Consider the following 14,789-nt stretch of genomic DNA (forward strand, 5'->3'; position numbering starts at 1 on the left):
GGCAACTAAGCTTTAGGCACCGGAATAGGCCTTAAGTTCCATGGTACATGTGGCATAGTAAATATTACCATAGGAGAGACAACATTTGGATCCACACTATCTATTTCAGTTGGCTAGCCAACATCTACATAAAATAGTCTCTTTCAGCAGGCAAAAGAAACCCTTCTGCACAAACTTTCAATTCTTGTAATGTTTCAGATGTAAATTGATGATCTATATCTTTAGGATCTCGTGAGCTTGGCTGCCTTGACACTTTTTCATACAGACCCTCACTTTTAGTTGGCTAAAATGAAAATGCCTTTCCATGCCTAGCCAACATCTGTATAAAATAGTCTCTTTCAGCAGGCAAAAGAAACCCTTTTGTACCAACTTTCAATTCCTGTAATGTTTCAGATGTAAACTGATGACCTATGTCTTTAGGATCTCGTAAGCTTGGTTGCCTTGACACTTTTTCATACTGACCCTCACTTTCAGACCAACATGATTTGTTTTTTGTAATTTGAGAATAACCAATAGTAAATACATGCTTCATTCTATCAAGAGGCGAGTATATCCTCTGAACAACACTACTGTAGCCCCGTATTACAACAGTGCTTAATGAAAATCCAGGTCTTTGAATTCCCTTGCATTTGGAGACAAAGGAGACTCTCGAAGCGTATCCCGATTTCTAGGATGATTAATACAAACAATAAGAAATTGGATTGCTTTTCTCCCATCCTTGCTTCTAACTCTTGCATAAGCAGAACCATGATCAAGTACCTTTGTTTACATACGTACTCCTATAGTATAGGGCTGTCTCAAAATCACTGCATATGAGGAATTATCTTGCAGAAAGAAGTGTTGCTCTTCTTGTACAGCACCAATCGTCACTTTTACATTAGGACATGCAGCATAGAGCTCCCTTGAAGAATTATTCGCGGCCCTCGTACGCCAACCATGATTAGTGTCCAAAGGCCATGCACCATTTTCATACAATCCATGCTCAGTGACATTAATCTCAGACCCATGGGCAAGTAAAGCAACGCAAGGAGTTTCACGTTCCCCTATTTTCACTACCATTTCAATGGTAGCGCTGGCCCAATGATTTCTTGTGTAATGACTTTGAGGAATAAATCCTAGAGTCTCTTTCCTATATTGTTGCATCTGCCTTACTCCACGATGCATATTGCTACAAGAAAATGCATTTTTAGTCACTTTCTTTTCTTTTTGACATGCTGTCCATTGATTAGTAGCATCTTGCATTCATGCTCATATTCAGCTCGAATACCCAACAAACCAATTTTCTCTTCAAAGTGTAGTAATGCACTAGTGGTATCACCAAGAAGCTGATGTTTCCTCTGAATTATGTCAATGGTCTCATCATGAAATTCTCACTTGGCGATGCCAAGCACCTCTCCCAAGGTGAATTCCACCAGACTATTTAAGATCCGTTCTTCAAGAACCTTCTTAAGATTTATGGCTGTCTCAATATCAGATTGTAATTTATACTTGGCTGCTTGCCTTTCTTTTTGCCTTCTTGTTTGCTATCCTGTTTTTACTCGTGACTGACCTATTCCATAACATGCTTGGGAGGTGGCTAATTTGTAGCTTTAGGCCAATCCACACTTCTTCTTATCACTCTTTTAGATATCCTTGCATTATCTTCATCTCTTTTTCGTTTCTCTTCCATAGGTATATTTGTGTTTTGCACCTTTGCTAAATATGCATACATTGAATATGTATTTGCCGGTGATTTCCAACCAATTATGTTATGAATGTCTTGCCCTGCATGAGACATTTCACTATTAGTAATTTTTCTCTTTTCGACTGTATGAAAAGGATGTGTCCATATTGTAGCCTTTGGATCAACCATCACTTGGCCATGCATTCTATCCAATTGTAGACCAAAAGTAGAAGCATGTATAGCCGCATAAGCATTTCGAAGAGCAAAGTCTTCCAACAACTTCTGCATACCTCCCTTTCCAAAATTCAAAGCAAGAAGCAATCCGGTTTCTTGTGCATGGATCTTGTCATCTTTTTAAAAGATGAGTTGTCGTGCCAAGGCCTCTTAATAGAGGCAACATAATTCTTTCTCTCATGCTGCAAACTATCACATCACATACATATTTTTCCTAGCTTAGGTGTTGCTTCCCATCCCCTTTTCTCTTGTTCTTTTTCATCCAATTTTGCGACCTTCAATTGAAGATCCCGCGTGTCTTTAACCAATTCATCTAATACATCTTCCCTAATAGTGGAAACAACAGGCACATCTATAGGTTTAGCCACAGAAGTGGGTGGCTTACTGGATACATCAACTGTTTTGTCCGTAACAGTGGGCAAGCTAGAGACATGCAATCTTTCTCTTCTTCTATGTTTTTTCACAAGTGCAGTAACAACTTTCTTGACATATCTCCACTCTGTTTTAAGACCTGTCTCTCTAGTCTGATCCTCTAGTAAATTATCAAGCTTTTCTTGAAGCTCAGGATTAGCTGCTTATAGAAATAATTCAATTTTTTGACTTGCAAGAGGTTGCTGTTCTGTAAGATCTAACTGCTCAAATTAACTTTCAAATTCTCTTAACAATTCTCTAGCTACAAGACCTTTATTGGGTTGCAAAACCCACTCCTGAAAAGTCTTGTGCGTAATCAAACTGGTATCTTTAATGTAAAATTCTTTCTTGAGTGTCTTCTTGAAAGCTATCGTATCAGTATCCTGTATGTACAATTCAGTAACTCGGGCTTTCAGTTCATGCACAGTGATTTGAACAAAATACTTGTTCCATGCAAGTTGAGCTATCCCAAAGAATTCCATCTTTTGAGCATAGGTATGTACACATGCAGATACATTCCTGCCATTGAACAACTTCATCTCACGCTCAACTACTTGCAAAGCATTCATCACAACAATTTCCGTTTGAGTAGAAGCATGCATCACCTGTTGTTGTTGTTGTACCTGCATAAGTATGCTCATATTTTGCACTAACTGTTGTAAACATCACTGAAGGTTCTTCCATGGTGTCTTTCCTTTTGACGACCTTTCACGTTGGGTTCACCAATGTCGGAGGGGGTTTTGTCGAAAGTTCGTATCCACCACGGATCAGAGATCGAAGGAAGTAGAGATAGGAGATGGAAGAGAAGAAAAAGAATAGACAAGAGGTAAACTCGATAAAGGCAAAACACAATGAATCAAATCAATATGTATTGATAGAACTTGAAATCCCTTGTCTGGCACTACTCAAAAGCAATCTCCAAGCATTAGATCTCTTGGAGCTCCCTCGTAGACAGAAAACATGCATCAAAACAACAGCTTTTTCTCTGTTGCTCGGAACCCAAATCTGATGGCTCCATTGGCTTCAGAAGGGGGGTAAAAGTGAAGGACACTTGGTCAAGAATCTCCTTGTTCACTCTTTTTTCTCTTCCTAGTTTAAAGTGTTGTTTACTACCTGTGAATTGCAATCGCGAAAAGCGCGATTTCACCCATCTTTCTTTTTCATGAAGAATCCCAAAACTGGCCGAAAAAGTTACTTGCTTTTTGCATGTCACCCTATTCTAGAAGTTTCCCTAGCTTTTTTAGGATATTTACAATAAATAATATGCAAAATATCAAAACTAGGCTATAATTTTTCAAGATCTAGTATTTTTGAACCATCCATGCCACTGATACTAGCACTAATGACGCAAATGACATTGACTCTCTAGATCATTAAGAAAGTCGGATGATGATGCACTCTAGAGTTTTTCACACTGTGTTCGTGTAGTGGCATGACAACGTGCACGAAAATCATATTATTTGGCATGTTGTTTTAGGAGTTTTTCTTTAGAATGGGCATTGGGTTTGTTGAGGAGAGAGCTTTGCACAGTCACCGCTTCACACAACATTATTGTAATAGTAGGACGATTTAGATGGACAGGATAACAACAATGTCAACTACTTCATAACCTTTCATATAATGATAGTATTTCTCAATCTTTGTTGACTGAATTTCAAAGACTAGTTTAGACCAATGAAGATTAGTTACTTTCTTTTTGGTTATTACACCTTATATTTGGCATCCTGTAAGGGGTTTTTGTATTTTATTGTGGTCTACTTTGGCAAAGGTGTTTATTGGTAGAATTATGTTTGCTTGGAGTACTAGTGCCATTGCTCGAGATGTGGTAATTGGATTTTAGTTTTGCTCTAGATAGGTTCATAGAACTCTCAGGTTGGTATTTCGAGGTTCTAGGGAGAGATGAGTGTGAGTTGGGTTGTACTAACCTAGGTCATGGGTAGAGGGCTAGCATGCAATCATGAAATTTTTAGGGAAGTGTATCTTTTCATATTTCAAGCTAGGAACAAAATTCGGGTACTATTTGCCTTAACCTAGATGGAGTAGTACCAAAGGACATTGTCAAGACTTGTGAGCTCATTAATGCACAACCACCACCCACCACATCCATCATCTTTCATCAACCACCAACCGCCCTCCCCAACACACACACACACACACACACACACACACACACACACACACAAGTTGAATAGAAGTAGAAGTGAATGCTCCTCCCATCGCCACTTTCCCCAAACTATGAAGCTAAAAACTGAGACAAAGAACTTACTTGAAACATTCAAAACAACCTATACCTTTACCCTTTACATCATAAGGTGCTTAAATTGCCAAACATACACATTACACTGAGAATTTAGTAGCAATTGTTTGCCACTTGGGAGGGATGGTTTTGACTACAATTGGTGTCTACCTTATTACAAATGTGTGCTTTATGCATCAGCTGACGACATCTATTACGAATGGTTTTAAGTAAAAGGAAGAATTATAATATGGAAAATGACAATTCCTTTCTTTTAGTTCTGGCATGGAGACAGTTTTTAGAAGGACAAATCAAGAATGAAGTAGAGTTTCTATGTTTGGAGGTGAAGAGGTGCAAGCATGCATTGGGGAGTGATCTGTTGGCCTTTGTGTAGGATGTTTGTGGTGTTGTTAATATCTCATGTATCTGTGCTCTTTCCATGCATGAGACATGAAAATGATGACACTATATTAGGGGTTAATGCATGATTTTCAATTGACTGCAAAACCTACCTAATATTAGTTGCTCAACAAGGCCTTGCTTGCTTCCATGTGAAAAACACTTGTTCTCATCTCGCAACTTTTGATGCTCCTCACCAACAACTGCCTTGGGAGAGTCCCTCCAACTACTTTGGAGCTTGCTCTTCTTTTTGACTTTTGCTGTAGTAGATGGATGCTAGGTTAACCAACCTTCTTGGTCTTCTTAGGCTTTTCATATGTGGTGGCCAACAACATGGCCTACTCCAAGGAATCCGAACACATTGTCTCCATGTTGGCCAAAATAGTTGTATGTCTATCGTCCTTGGCTGCTGCAAGAATTTATTCTAGTTTCAACTATGGTTAACAATCACAACTTTCAGTAGTGTTTCACACCAATTTTTTGCCTAAGTTGCAAAAATCTATTTGTTGTTGTACATCTGTATATTGCATGTTTGTGTATGCCTTTTTTATTGACATGTTTGTGGTCATTTGCGAAAAAATCTGTATCTAGTTCTCGGAGTATGGAGGGACAGAATGTAAAGCATGGCCCACTGCTTCAGGCTGTGACCAGTGCAACAGAGACAAAAAAATCTGCAGGTATGTCCCCTCAAAAATTTCAGGAGTACAACAGCTTAACTAAATTTACAACTAAATTTACAACAGCAGTACCATGTAACAATACATTAGTTAAATAGAACAAATATAAATTGGCTACTTTGACTTTGATTTCTAACTCATGAAGTCAATCAAAGATTCTAGACTGATAAGGAGGAATAGACTTTACCCTATGGTTCTAAGATGGTCGTTTCTACAGTTGGATTCTGCTTGCCATATTGCATGGTGAAGACCTGTTGAGAAAAGACAGTCATGATACTTGAGCACAATTAGTGGCAGCTGTACCATTAGCACACTATCTCGAATTCTCTCTCTGGTCCCCTCAATCTCCCTCCCCCTTGCCAAGCTTCCTTGGCTGGGGGTATGGCGTGGCAGCTCATAGAGAGAGACACTAAAGCATCCCTCTTGCAACCTTCTACCTGGATAAAGGATTTCCATATGCATAATAATCCAACAGATGTCAGTGCCATGCTGTTTCAACCCATCCTCCCCTTAAAGGCATTCGAGAAATGGGCACTGGCTTTGTAGGGCTCATCAACCCTCCAACTAGAAGGAAGCATAATAGTATATCCATGTATGCACTGGTTATGTGATGAAGTGGTGTGAAGCCAAAGCTCTCAAGTGAAATGATGAAAGCAACATAGCCTTGTTCTATAGGGACAATTGCAAAGTAGGTGCCAGCTGATGGTCAACAATCTGATGTAAAAATACAGGTGATCTGAGGCCTCCAGCAGGCTGGGGGCAGCAGCAGCACCTGGTGGTAGGTCACTAGTGGAGGGGACAGCTGGTGGAGTTGGTGGTTGTAGTCAAGTAAGTGTGTGACTTGTCTTCTAAGATGCTTGATTATTTTTGAATAGAGATCGACAATGTTCCTAGAGGTAAAGGGGAGAGATTTACAGGATGCCTTGGACTCCCAGTTATTGGAAACTTCTCGAAACTCTCACCTTTATGCGGTCTCAATGTTTTCATTTCCATGTATGTTCCTGGTCCTGGTTTTTCATTTGTCATCCTTTTAGTTATTGGAAACTCCCCGAATTTCAAATTTTTTCCATTTCTGTTTTTTTTCTTCCTATTTCGATTCTGTTTCCATTTCTCCATTTCCCATAATTTTTCTTCAACTATTGGTGGAGGCAGCTCAGCTAGAAACCTTCCTTTCTATGTCTCGGCTGTGCATATTCATCAAACATTCAGTTTGGGAGTTCCTATATGGTTTGACATTATAGTGTAGAAGATTGATATTGTTTACAAGATTGAAGACTCGTACCAAATATCTCCTCGAAGAATGACTAGCCTGGGGACATATTTTCCGATATTGGTGTTTATTGCATATGTTATCTCCTTGAAGAATGACTAGCCTGGGGACATCTTTTCCAATATTGGTGTTTATTGCATATGCTATGGGCTTTGGTTATTGTGTTTAGACATTTGTGCTATTTTCCATCAAGATGTTATCTTGTTTTAAATAAGTTCATGTGATTTTGTTTTGTGATTAACAAACCTGTATGTCTTGACTTCTGAGACATTTTCTCCCAATACGGATTGGTATGACAGTCCTCCAGGTTGGCTCTTTTTACTGCCTATGTTCACTTTTTGGTATCTCTGTTCGGTTCTTGAAAAAAGAGTTTGGAAGCTTCTGCTGTACATTTGGGATAGCATTTCTGCAGAGAATGCATGATTATTAAGCTGGCTCGCTTGCTGTACTAGTTGAACAAAAGTAGTAGTTCTGTTAGCTTGAGTTTGGGCTTTTCTGTTCATTGTACTGGGCTTTATAGCTAATAAATTTGTATTGGGTAAGTTTGTAATAAAGTTCTGGGCCTGTGGGAAAGGATAATCAACTAGGTCTTTTCATAAAAATAGGCCTCGATTATGGGTGATAAACTCTGTTTTGAGGTGAGCAAATATTGGTGCTTCAAGGGTGTTTTGTAAGAAACAACTCAGTATTTCATGGTCAAGATTGCATATAAGTTTTGTCTTAATTATCAGCCTGACTGATCAGTTTGAGTTCCCCTTTGGTATTTGTTCTTGAAGGCTGTTTGATAAACAATTGATCAATTCTTTTTAGTGGATTACACGTCTTTGTTCAATGCGTTTTGAAAGCGTTAGTTCATGTCATAAATAGTGAACTTTTGGCAGGGAAAAGATGGGTCTACTGGGATGAGAAAGTCCTACCAGAAGACATGGATGAAATGTGGAGACGTCATGATGTGAAAACTGAATGGATGAAATCAGGAGAACAAGTCGGGAAAGTACGATTTGCTCGTGACTCGGATCTAAGGCCATATCTCACTCGAACAGAAATTAAGGTGATTCTTTCCTTCTGATAGCTTGAACATTCACATTGCTGGTTTGTTTCTCGTACTTGTCTTTTGCCAATAAGATATTCCAATTTGGAGGGGTATAAGATTGTACATTACCAACACGATCCTTCAAGAATCCTCTTCACAGCCCTCCTCATCCCTTGGCATATTTCCTTGGCATACAGTGGGCTAAAGGGGCCTTCTGTGCATAAAAGGGTTTGCTTTGTTGACCAGAAAATGTCATTTTCTCAAAGTTGTCTTTCATTTCTGTTGCATTTGGGCAGATGAAGATTAAAGCACTGAGAGAGACAGAGCTTAAAAGATAGAGCCTTTGGTGTATATAAGGGCTGCCATGGTTGAGCAGAAAATCTTGTTGTTTCACATAGCCTCATTGTTAGTAGATATTTGTGTTGGATACTATAATTGTTGTGTTTCTTCCTCTGTGTTCCGTATAGGTGGATGAAGATGGAATGAGTGTGAGATAGATAGAGCTTTCACCTATCTTCCCTCTTATTTAGCATGTCTTTTTAGGTTGTCTCAAGTAGTAAATCTTCAAGGTATTTCTGATTTGGGAACTTATGGTGCATCAACTAAGAGAGCTGTACCAACTCTACCCTAATAATTTGTTTTTGATTTTTTTCCCCCAAAGAAAGAATGGTGCATCAACTATGATAGGTGCGCCAAACTTTAGTTAGGTGTGAGTCACACCTATCATAGTTAGGTGTGTACTCCAAGAACCTTGGTGGCTTCTTGGCGATCGCAGTGGCCGGCCATTGCCACTCTCCAGGGTCCCACTCCAGCTCATCAAGTGGCTTGCTCTCCCATATCCAGAGGTGGCACTCTTGGAACTCCTCCCAGAACACATAAGGGCCCAAACCTCTAGCATCATGAATGAATTGAATGCCCAAGTAGTAGTGCAAAGGCCCCAAATCAGACATCTGAAAAGTTTGTTGCAAATTTTGTTTGAATGCTGAAATCAGATCAACATTTGTCCCTATAAGCAAAAGATCATCAACATATTTTTTATTGCAAGTAAAATGTGGCTGATTATATTACTCAAAAAAACTGATTACAACAGAGTGCTCATGATCAACAGACTAACTGGAGCTGATGCAAAGTCACCAATACATCATGTATACAAGTCTCTCAAGGCGGTCTAGGGGGGATGGGGGCAAGAAGCCATTGGGTGGGGGGGGGGGGGGGGGGGGGGGGGTATATATCGCCAAATGGGACTGCCTGCCTGCATCACAAAGAACAGGCCCTGGCCACCCCAAGTATGCATGAAGTAACCACGGAGCTCCTGATGAGCCCTAGACTCGCCCTGCACCTGATCCCATCGGCCGCGGAGGGAGTGGATGATGGAGGTCCATAGCTCTGCTAAGGTCGCAAGTGCTGAAAGTCTGTCTCCGCTGAAAGCCACCTGGCATTGCGCCTTCCAGATATGCCATCCAGTAAGACTCCCTATGATCTCCCATATCTCCGAGCGGTCTGCTGTGGGCTCCAGTACCTGGCGGATGGGTAAAGCCTCCTGACCGACCAGTGCACATGACCCTGTCTTGATCATGAATATCGTGTCCTGGATCCCGGCCTCATACAAAAGGTGACGGCCGTGGCTAACTACCTGCCAACAGAAAGCTCCCTATGAAATACACCCAAGGCTGGGGGCTATACGTCGAAGGATACGGCATGCTCCTCTCCACACAAGCTGCGCCTCCTCAGAAGACCAAAGGTAGTGCTTTGGGGTTTCTAGAGGCTGTTGTGTGTAGCGCTTACAACCTCCCTCCTTCTGAATCTGGGCAAGCCAGCTTCCCACTGCCGAACCTCCATGTGCCACCAACCATAAAAAATACGACACCCTCCTCGGCCTCCATCTATCCCATAGGCGGCGCCAGAAGGTCCGTCGGAAGGGCTCTGTGATGCTGTGCTCCACTCAATGCCTGCTGCGTGACGGTGCCCAGTCCATATCCTCCTGCATTAGTACATGCCTGCCAATCTTGGCAGTATACTCTAGGAACTTGGGTGGCTTTTTGGCAACTGCAGAGGTCGGCCATAGCCACTCTCCTTGATCCACTCCAGCTCATCAAGTGGTCTACCCTCCCAGATCCAAAGGCGCCACTCCTTGAGCTCCTTCCAGAAAACATAGGGGTCTAGTCGCCAAGTCTTCCCCTGAAGACCCACCACCCGAATCCTTCTCCATGAAAGTGTGGCAATCCCCTCATCCTGTTGCCCTCTATCAAGAGCCAGATGTCCCCCCTCTTGAACGGCGAAAAAGGTCCCCTGGGGGGCGCCACCCACTCTACTTGCCACCAGAAGAGGGATGCATGTTGGAGAGAACCTGGTTGCCCATACCTCCCTGGCCTCTATTGACTCTCGTATCGAGGGGGCAAGCCACTCCGGAGATATTGCTGCGTCTATCTCTTTTCTCCTCAACTCCACTCCTCTCGTGCACCCTGATACTCGCTGCAGCACCTCGTCTGCCATCCTGTACACCTTCCGCCATGTCCTGATAGAGCGAGCCGGGCCGGCCTTCCACCTAGCCTACTGGATTTGGGGGCGCTTACCTATTTGTGCCCCTTCTCTATCTTTGACTTGGAGATTTCAGATCACCGGCTGACGGTCTATTTCCTCCTAGCAACCTGGGGGGCTCTAGATTAGGGCCTTATGGAGGCCCTGCCACACGCGGAGTAGGCTCCGTAGGAAAGGTGATCTGGGGGTGGGGTGACCTGGGCTGAAGTGAAGATCTATCTCAGGGACGGCCTCCACTTACCGCCAAACCTTGGTTTACAGTCCTGAAGGCCCTCTTGCAATAAGACCTTTCACGTCTGCTCGCCTCGTGTGAGACCGTGGATAACTAGCTTGCCCAAGAGGGCCATACTCTGATATTCTGGATCTATGATCCCAAGCCCTCCCTCTGATTGATGTCGTATGATGGTCGTCCACGCCACCTTGGCCCTAGAGTCCCTGGAGCCATCAGACCCAGACCAAAGGAAATTCCGCACTAGGCGGCGAAGTTGCCCTACACACGATGAGGAGAAGCACCAACATGAGGCGATGTACCAGGCCGTCGCTAGGAGGACCTAGTTAACCACCAGGGTTCGACCGGCTAGTGAGAGGCGAACCGTGCTCTAGTAGGTCAGTTTCCTCGGAATAGAATCTAGAACATGAAGAAACTGCTGGGTAGGAGTGATGTCAAGTCCCACCTGGAACCCTAGGTATCGGATAGTCTGCCCTCTGCTCACCCATCTAAATCCCAAGTGGACACTCCACTCCGTACTGGAGTCCGGGTCTGTGAGGAAACCAACCGACTTTCGCTAGTTGATTTTCACACCCGCTGCAACGCAGAACACATCAAGAGCGAGCCTCATTCTCTCCAGCATCACCTCATCCTCCTCTATGTAGAGGCCTATCTCATCTGCGTACTCTGAGTCTAACAACTCAATCTCCTCTCTCACTGGAAGTCGGAGGCCGCGTAGTGCGCTCACACGTGACCTGAGGAAGTGAGACATCGCCTCTGCGAAGAGTAGGAACAAGTATGGGGCATTTTTGCCCATCCTATGTATGGAAAGCCTCCTCTAGTTCCTTCTCTGTGAAGGGGGCTAGAAGGGCGTGTTCTATCTCCTCTGTGACGAGGGATGGGATGTGATTCCATACCTGCTGTTTGCATCTCTATCCTCTAATTGAAGCTATATCCTGCTGGAAGAGGCGCGTGTAATAGTCGGTAGCAATCTCCATTACCTCGTTAGGGCTAGAACGGGTCCTTCCATACTGATCCCTAAGGCTGCGTATTTGCTCTCTCGCGGTGCGGGGCTGGTGCACTTGGAAGAACTCCCTGCACATCGTGTCCCCCTTCCGCGCCCAAAAGGCTGCTGAAGTGCGGAAAGAGAACTCCGAGCGCTTGTCCTCTAGGCCAGCAATGGTTGCACACACGTGCACCTCCTGTGCGTGGAGGGTGGGGTACCCTGGTGCCTCTTGCAATAATCTCTGCGTCGCTGCAAGGTCCTGTCGGAGTGCTCTCTTCTCCTCCCAGCACTGCTGCCTGGCCTGTAGGGTTGCCTCTTGGCAAATTCTGCTTGACTCGGCTAGGACCTTTGCAACCTCCTCTGCTATCCTGTCCCTCCTGACCCACTCTCTGGTCCAAATCTGCTCTATCAGTCTCGACACCTCCACCCTCCTATAGATTGAGTCAGGGATTCGAAAGGATCGTGTATCCAGGGCGGATGCTGGGGGATCAAGTGCCAGGAGAATCGGGCAGTGATCGGATAATGTGGTGCCTGCCAATTGCTCAATCTGGCCTCCACGAGAACCTCCCCACTCTCCCACATAAAACCTGTTCAAGTGCTCTAGCAAGGCTCCACCTAGCCGCCTGTATCCCCAGGAGTAGTCCAACGACCTCTCCCTCCTGTGGAAGGCGGGGTCTTTCCAGGCATCTCGTGCTCTGACTGCAAGCAAAAGACCTCCCATGCCTCCTGCTCCTCCCTAGCCATGCCCTAGTAGTTTCTTCCTCTGCCTTGTTGGTCCTCCAAAGCCTCCAGGTTGTTGAAATCTCCTCCAACAATCCAGGAGTCCACCTCTTGGAGTCCAGCTACAATCTACACCCAGAACCTGCTGCGTGCCCTAACCTCCGTAGGGGCATAGACATTGAGGACTCCAATACATGAGTCCCCAATATCCAATCTGATCCATAGAACCCTTCCTGCCACTATCGTCTCATGGTCTCGTACAAAAGTGGTGAGACTTGGGCCAATAGAGGTGCATACGCCTCCGCTCCTGCCGTGGGCACCTATGACTTGTTCCCAGTAAGTATGCGAGCTGCCCAGAAGTACCTTCCCAACCCGCTGAGCCTGGGCGGGGGTGAGCTTGTGCTCTTGCAGAAGCAAGATGTCCATTCGTCCGTCAAGGGCAGGCTGCAACTCCTGCTAGACAATCAGCTTCCTCGAGCCACGTGCCCCAGTGTAGTGGAGACTGTTCACGTTCCAGGATGCAAGATGTAAGCTCATGGGGAAACTTGTGACTGACCGAACAGGCATCTGTTCGGTGTGGATGCTGGAGATGAGGAAGAGAGACTATGAGGCATGTGGGTGCGTTTTGCCACCGGTCTGGATGGTGAGCTTCAATCCCCCATGGTGGCCCTCGGCCGGACCATAGAGGTACTAGATGCTCCAGGTGGTACTATCAATGCATCTATCAACCATGCTGAAAAACACGACTCTATACATTGGTAGAAGCGGGCCACCTGTGCCGGGGGCCACTCGATCACGTCCCTTGGCGCTCTCCACTGTGGGGGGGCTCGAAAGATAAGGCTCAAATGCGGGATGTCGGCGCCAGCCCACCAGTTAATGTCCATCATGCAACTTGGCCACTGTTGTGCGAATAGTGCTAATCCTTCATCTCCCATCCATTGGGAGATGCGATCCGCCACCTGACTCTTCAACTCCTCCTCAATCTGTGTAGTCGTCCACTCCTCTGAGTAAGATGACTAAAGAAAAAAGGTGTAGTTTGGTCCATTCGGTGGTGCTAGTAGATGGACCTTGCCCCTCCTTGACTTACGAACCACGAAGATCCCTACCTCTAGAGGTAGTGGGAACTCTCTGCGCTCCGCAACTCGCAGGTAGGACCATGGGCCACTGCGGAAAAACTCTTGTGGCGGTAGCTGTGCTTATCTCAGGAAAGTATGGCGGGTGGCAAGGGCAGATGAGTTGGTGGTTGTGTGGACGGGGGGAGACTGCTGGTGTGCAGAGGAGGTAGGTGTGTGTGGCTCATCACCTCTTGTGGGAGGAGGGGGGGTGGGTCTGGGGGGGCTCACTTGATTTGGGTGTGGATCAGGGGGGTGATGGAGGTGAAGAGGATTGAGATATGGTGGGATGGCTGGAGATGCATGGCGGGTGTGGAGGGGGGGGGGTGGTGGCCCTGGCAAAGGGGGGATGTGGGTCAAGGTCAGTGGAGGGAGGGAGGGGATGGGATGTGGGGGGGGGGTGTGTGAGGGGCATGTGGGAATTGAGGCGAGGCAGTCTGTGGCGCATGTGGAGAAAGTTGGGGGTGCGGTCCTGTTGGGTGGTGCGGACAGGGGGGGTTGTGGAGTGCTCTGTCGAGAGGGGGCTGCTAGTCCGCCATCACCTTGCTGACGGGGCTGGGCGTGAGGGGCTGGCTGTGCCCCCCCTTGCTGTCTCCCTCTTTGTCGCCTCTGGACTTGTGTGAAACTGTCAGCGTCCACCTGCGGACATATGGGTGGGGCCGCCTTGGCTCCGAAATGTGTAGAAACTGTTGGCTGATGCCCAAAGTCGTGGCAGCGCAGGCATTGCCCTGGTTGCCCAGTCACAATGACTTGCTGCCTAAAGGAGTGCCCGCCTGCCTCAATCTCTAGGAACTGTGGGATATTCTTGACCTCCTTCACTGCCACCTGTAGCTTTGGGACCCCTGCAGTTGTCACTACATCCGCGAAGGGCGCGGGAAGGACAGTGCCGAAGAGCCTCCCAAAGTCTTCCACCAAATGGCGATACTCAATCGCCAGGTCGGGGAAAAGAAGGATGACCGGGTGCCAAAGAAACCTTTTGTGGAGTGCAAACGCTCCACAGTAAAGCCACTATACCAAGGGACCATGTATATGACCCCCTTCGTGGATGCATTTGGTGAACTAGCGAGTAGCTCGCGAGCTGCGTTTGTCGAGCTGAGGCGGACCATGAAGATCCCTTGGCCCAATAGGACCGCCTCCATGATCTGCGCTGTGCCGATGTGCAGCGTGGAGTGGAGCCAGTCCCGAAGCTGGGCCCTGGCTGGGGAATGTTCTACTACCTGACCATAAATTGCTGTTTTCATTAGCTCCAGCTCTTTAGCTCGGACGGCTAAGAGCTGCTCCT

General features: G+C 45.7%; 1 protein-coding gene across 5 annotated transcripts in view; it reads left to right on the top strand.

Moving 5' to 3' along the window:
• LOC148031803 (transglycosylase) overlaps positions 1-14,789 on the top strand; it is a 178,993-nt gene that overhangs the window by 133,761 nt on the left and 30,443 nt on the right. For all 5 annotated transcript variants that reach the window (XM_087685467.1, XM_087685466.1, XM_087685468.1 and 2 more), the window contains 2 exons: positions 5,535-5,620; positions 7,772-7,941. In XM_087685467.1, coding sequence (XP_087541593.1) covers positions 5,535-5,620; positions 7,772-7,941 — 256 coding nt within the window. The remainder of the gene's footprint in view (positions 1-5,534; positions 5,621-7,771; positions 7,942-14,789) is intronic.

Source organism: Lygodium microphyllum, chromosome 9 (assembly GCF_053477565.2).
Source record: "Lygodium microphyllum isolate KBCC chromosome 9, Lygodium_microphyllum_v1.1.10, whole genome shotgun sequence".
Taxonomy (NCBI): domain Eukaryota; kingdom Viridiplantae; phylum Streptophyta; class Polypodiopsida; order Schizaeales; family Lygodiaceae; genus Lygodium; species Lygodium microphyllum.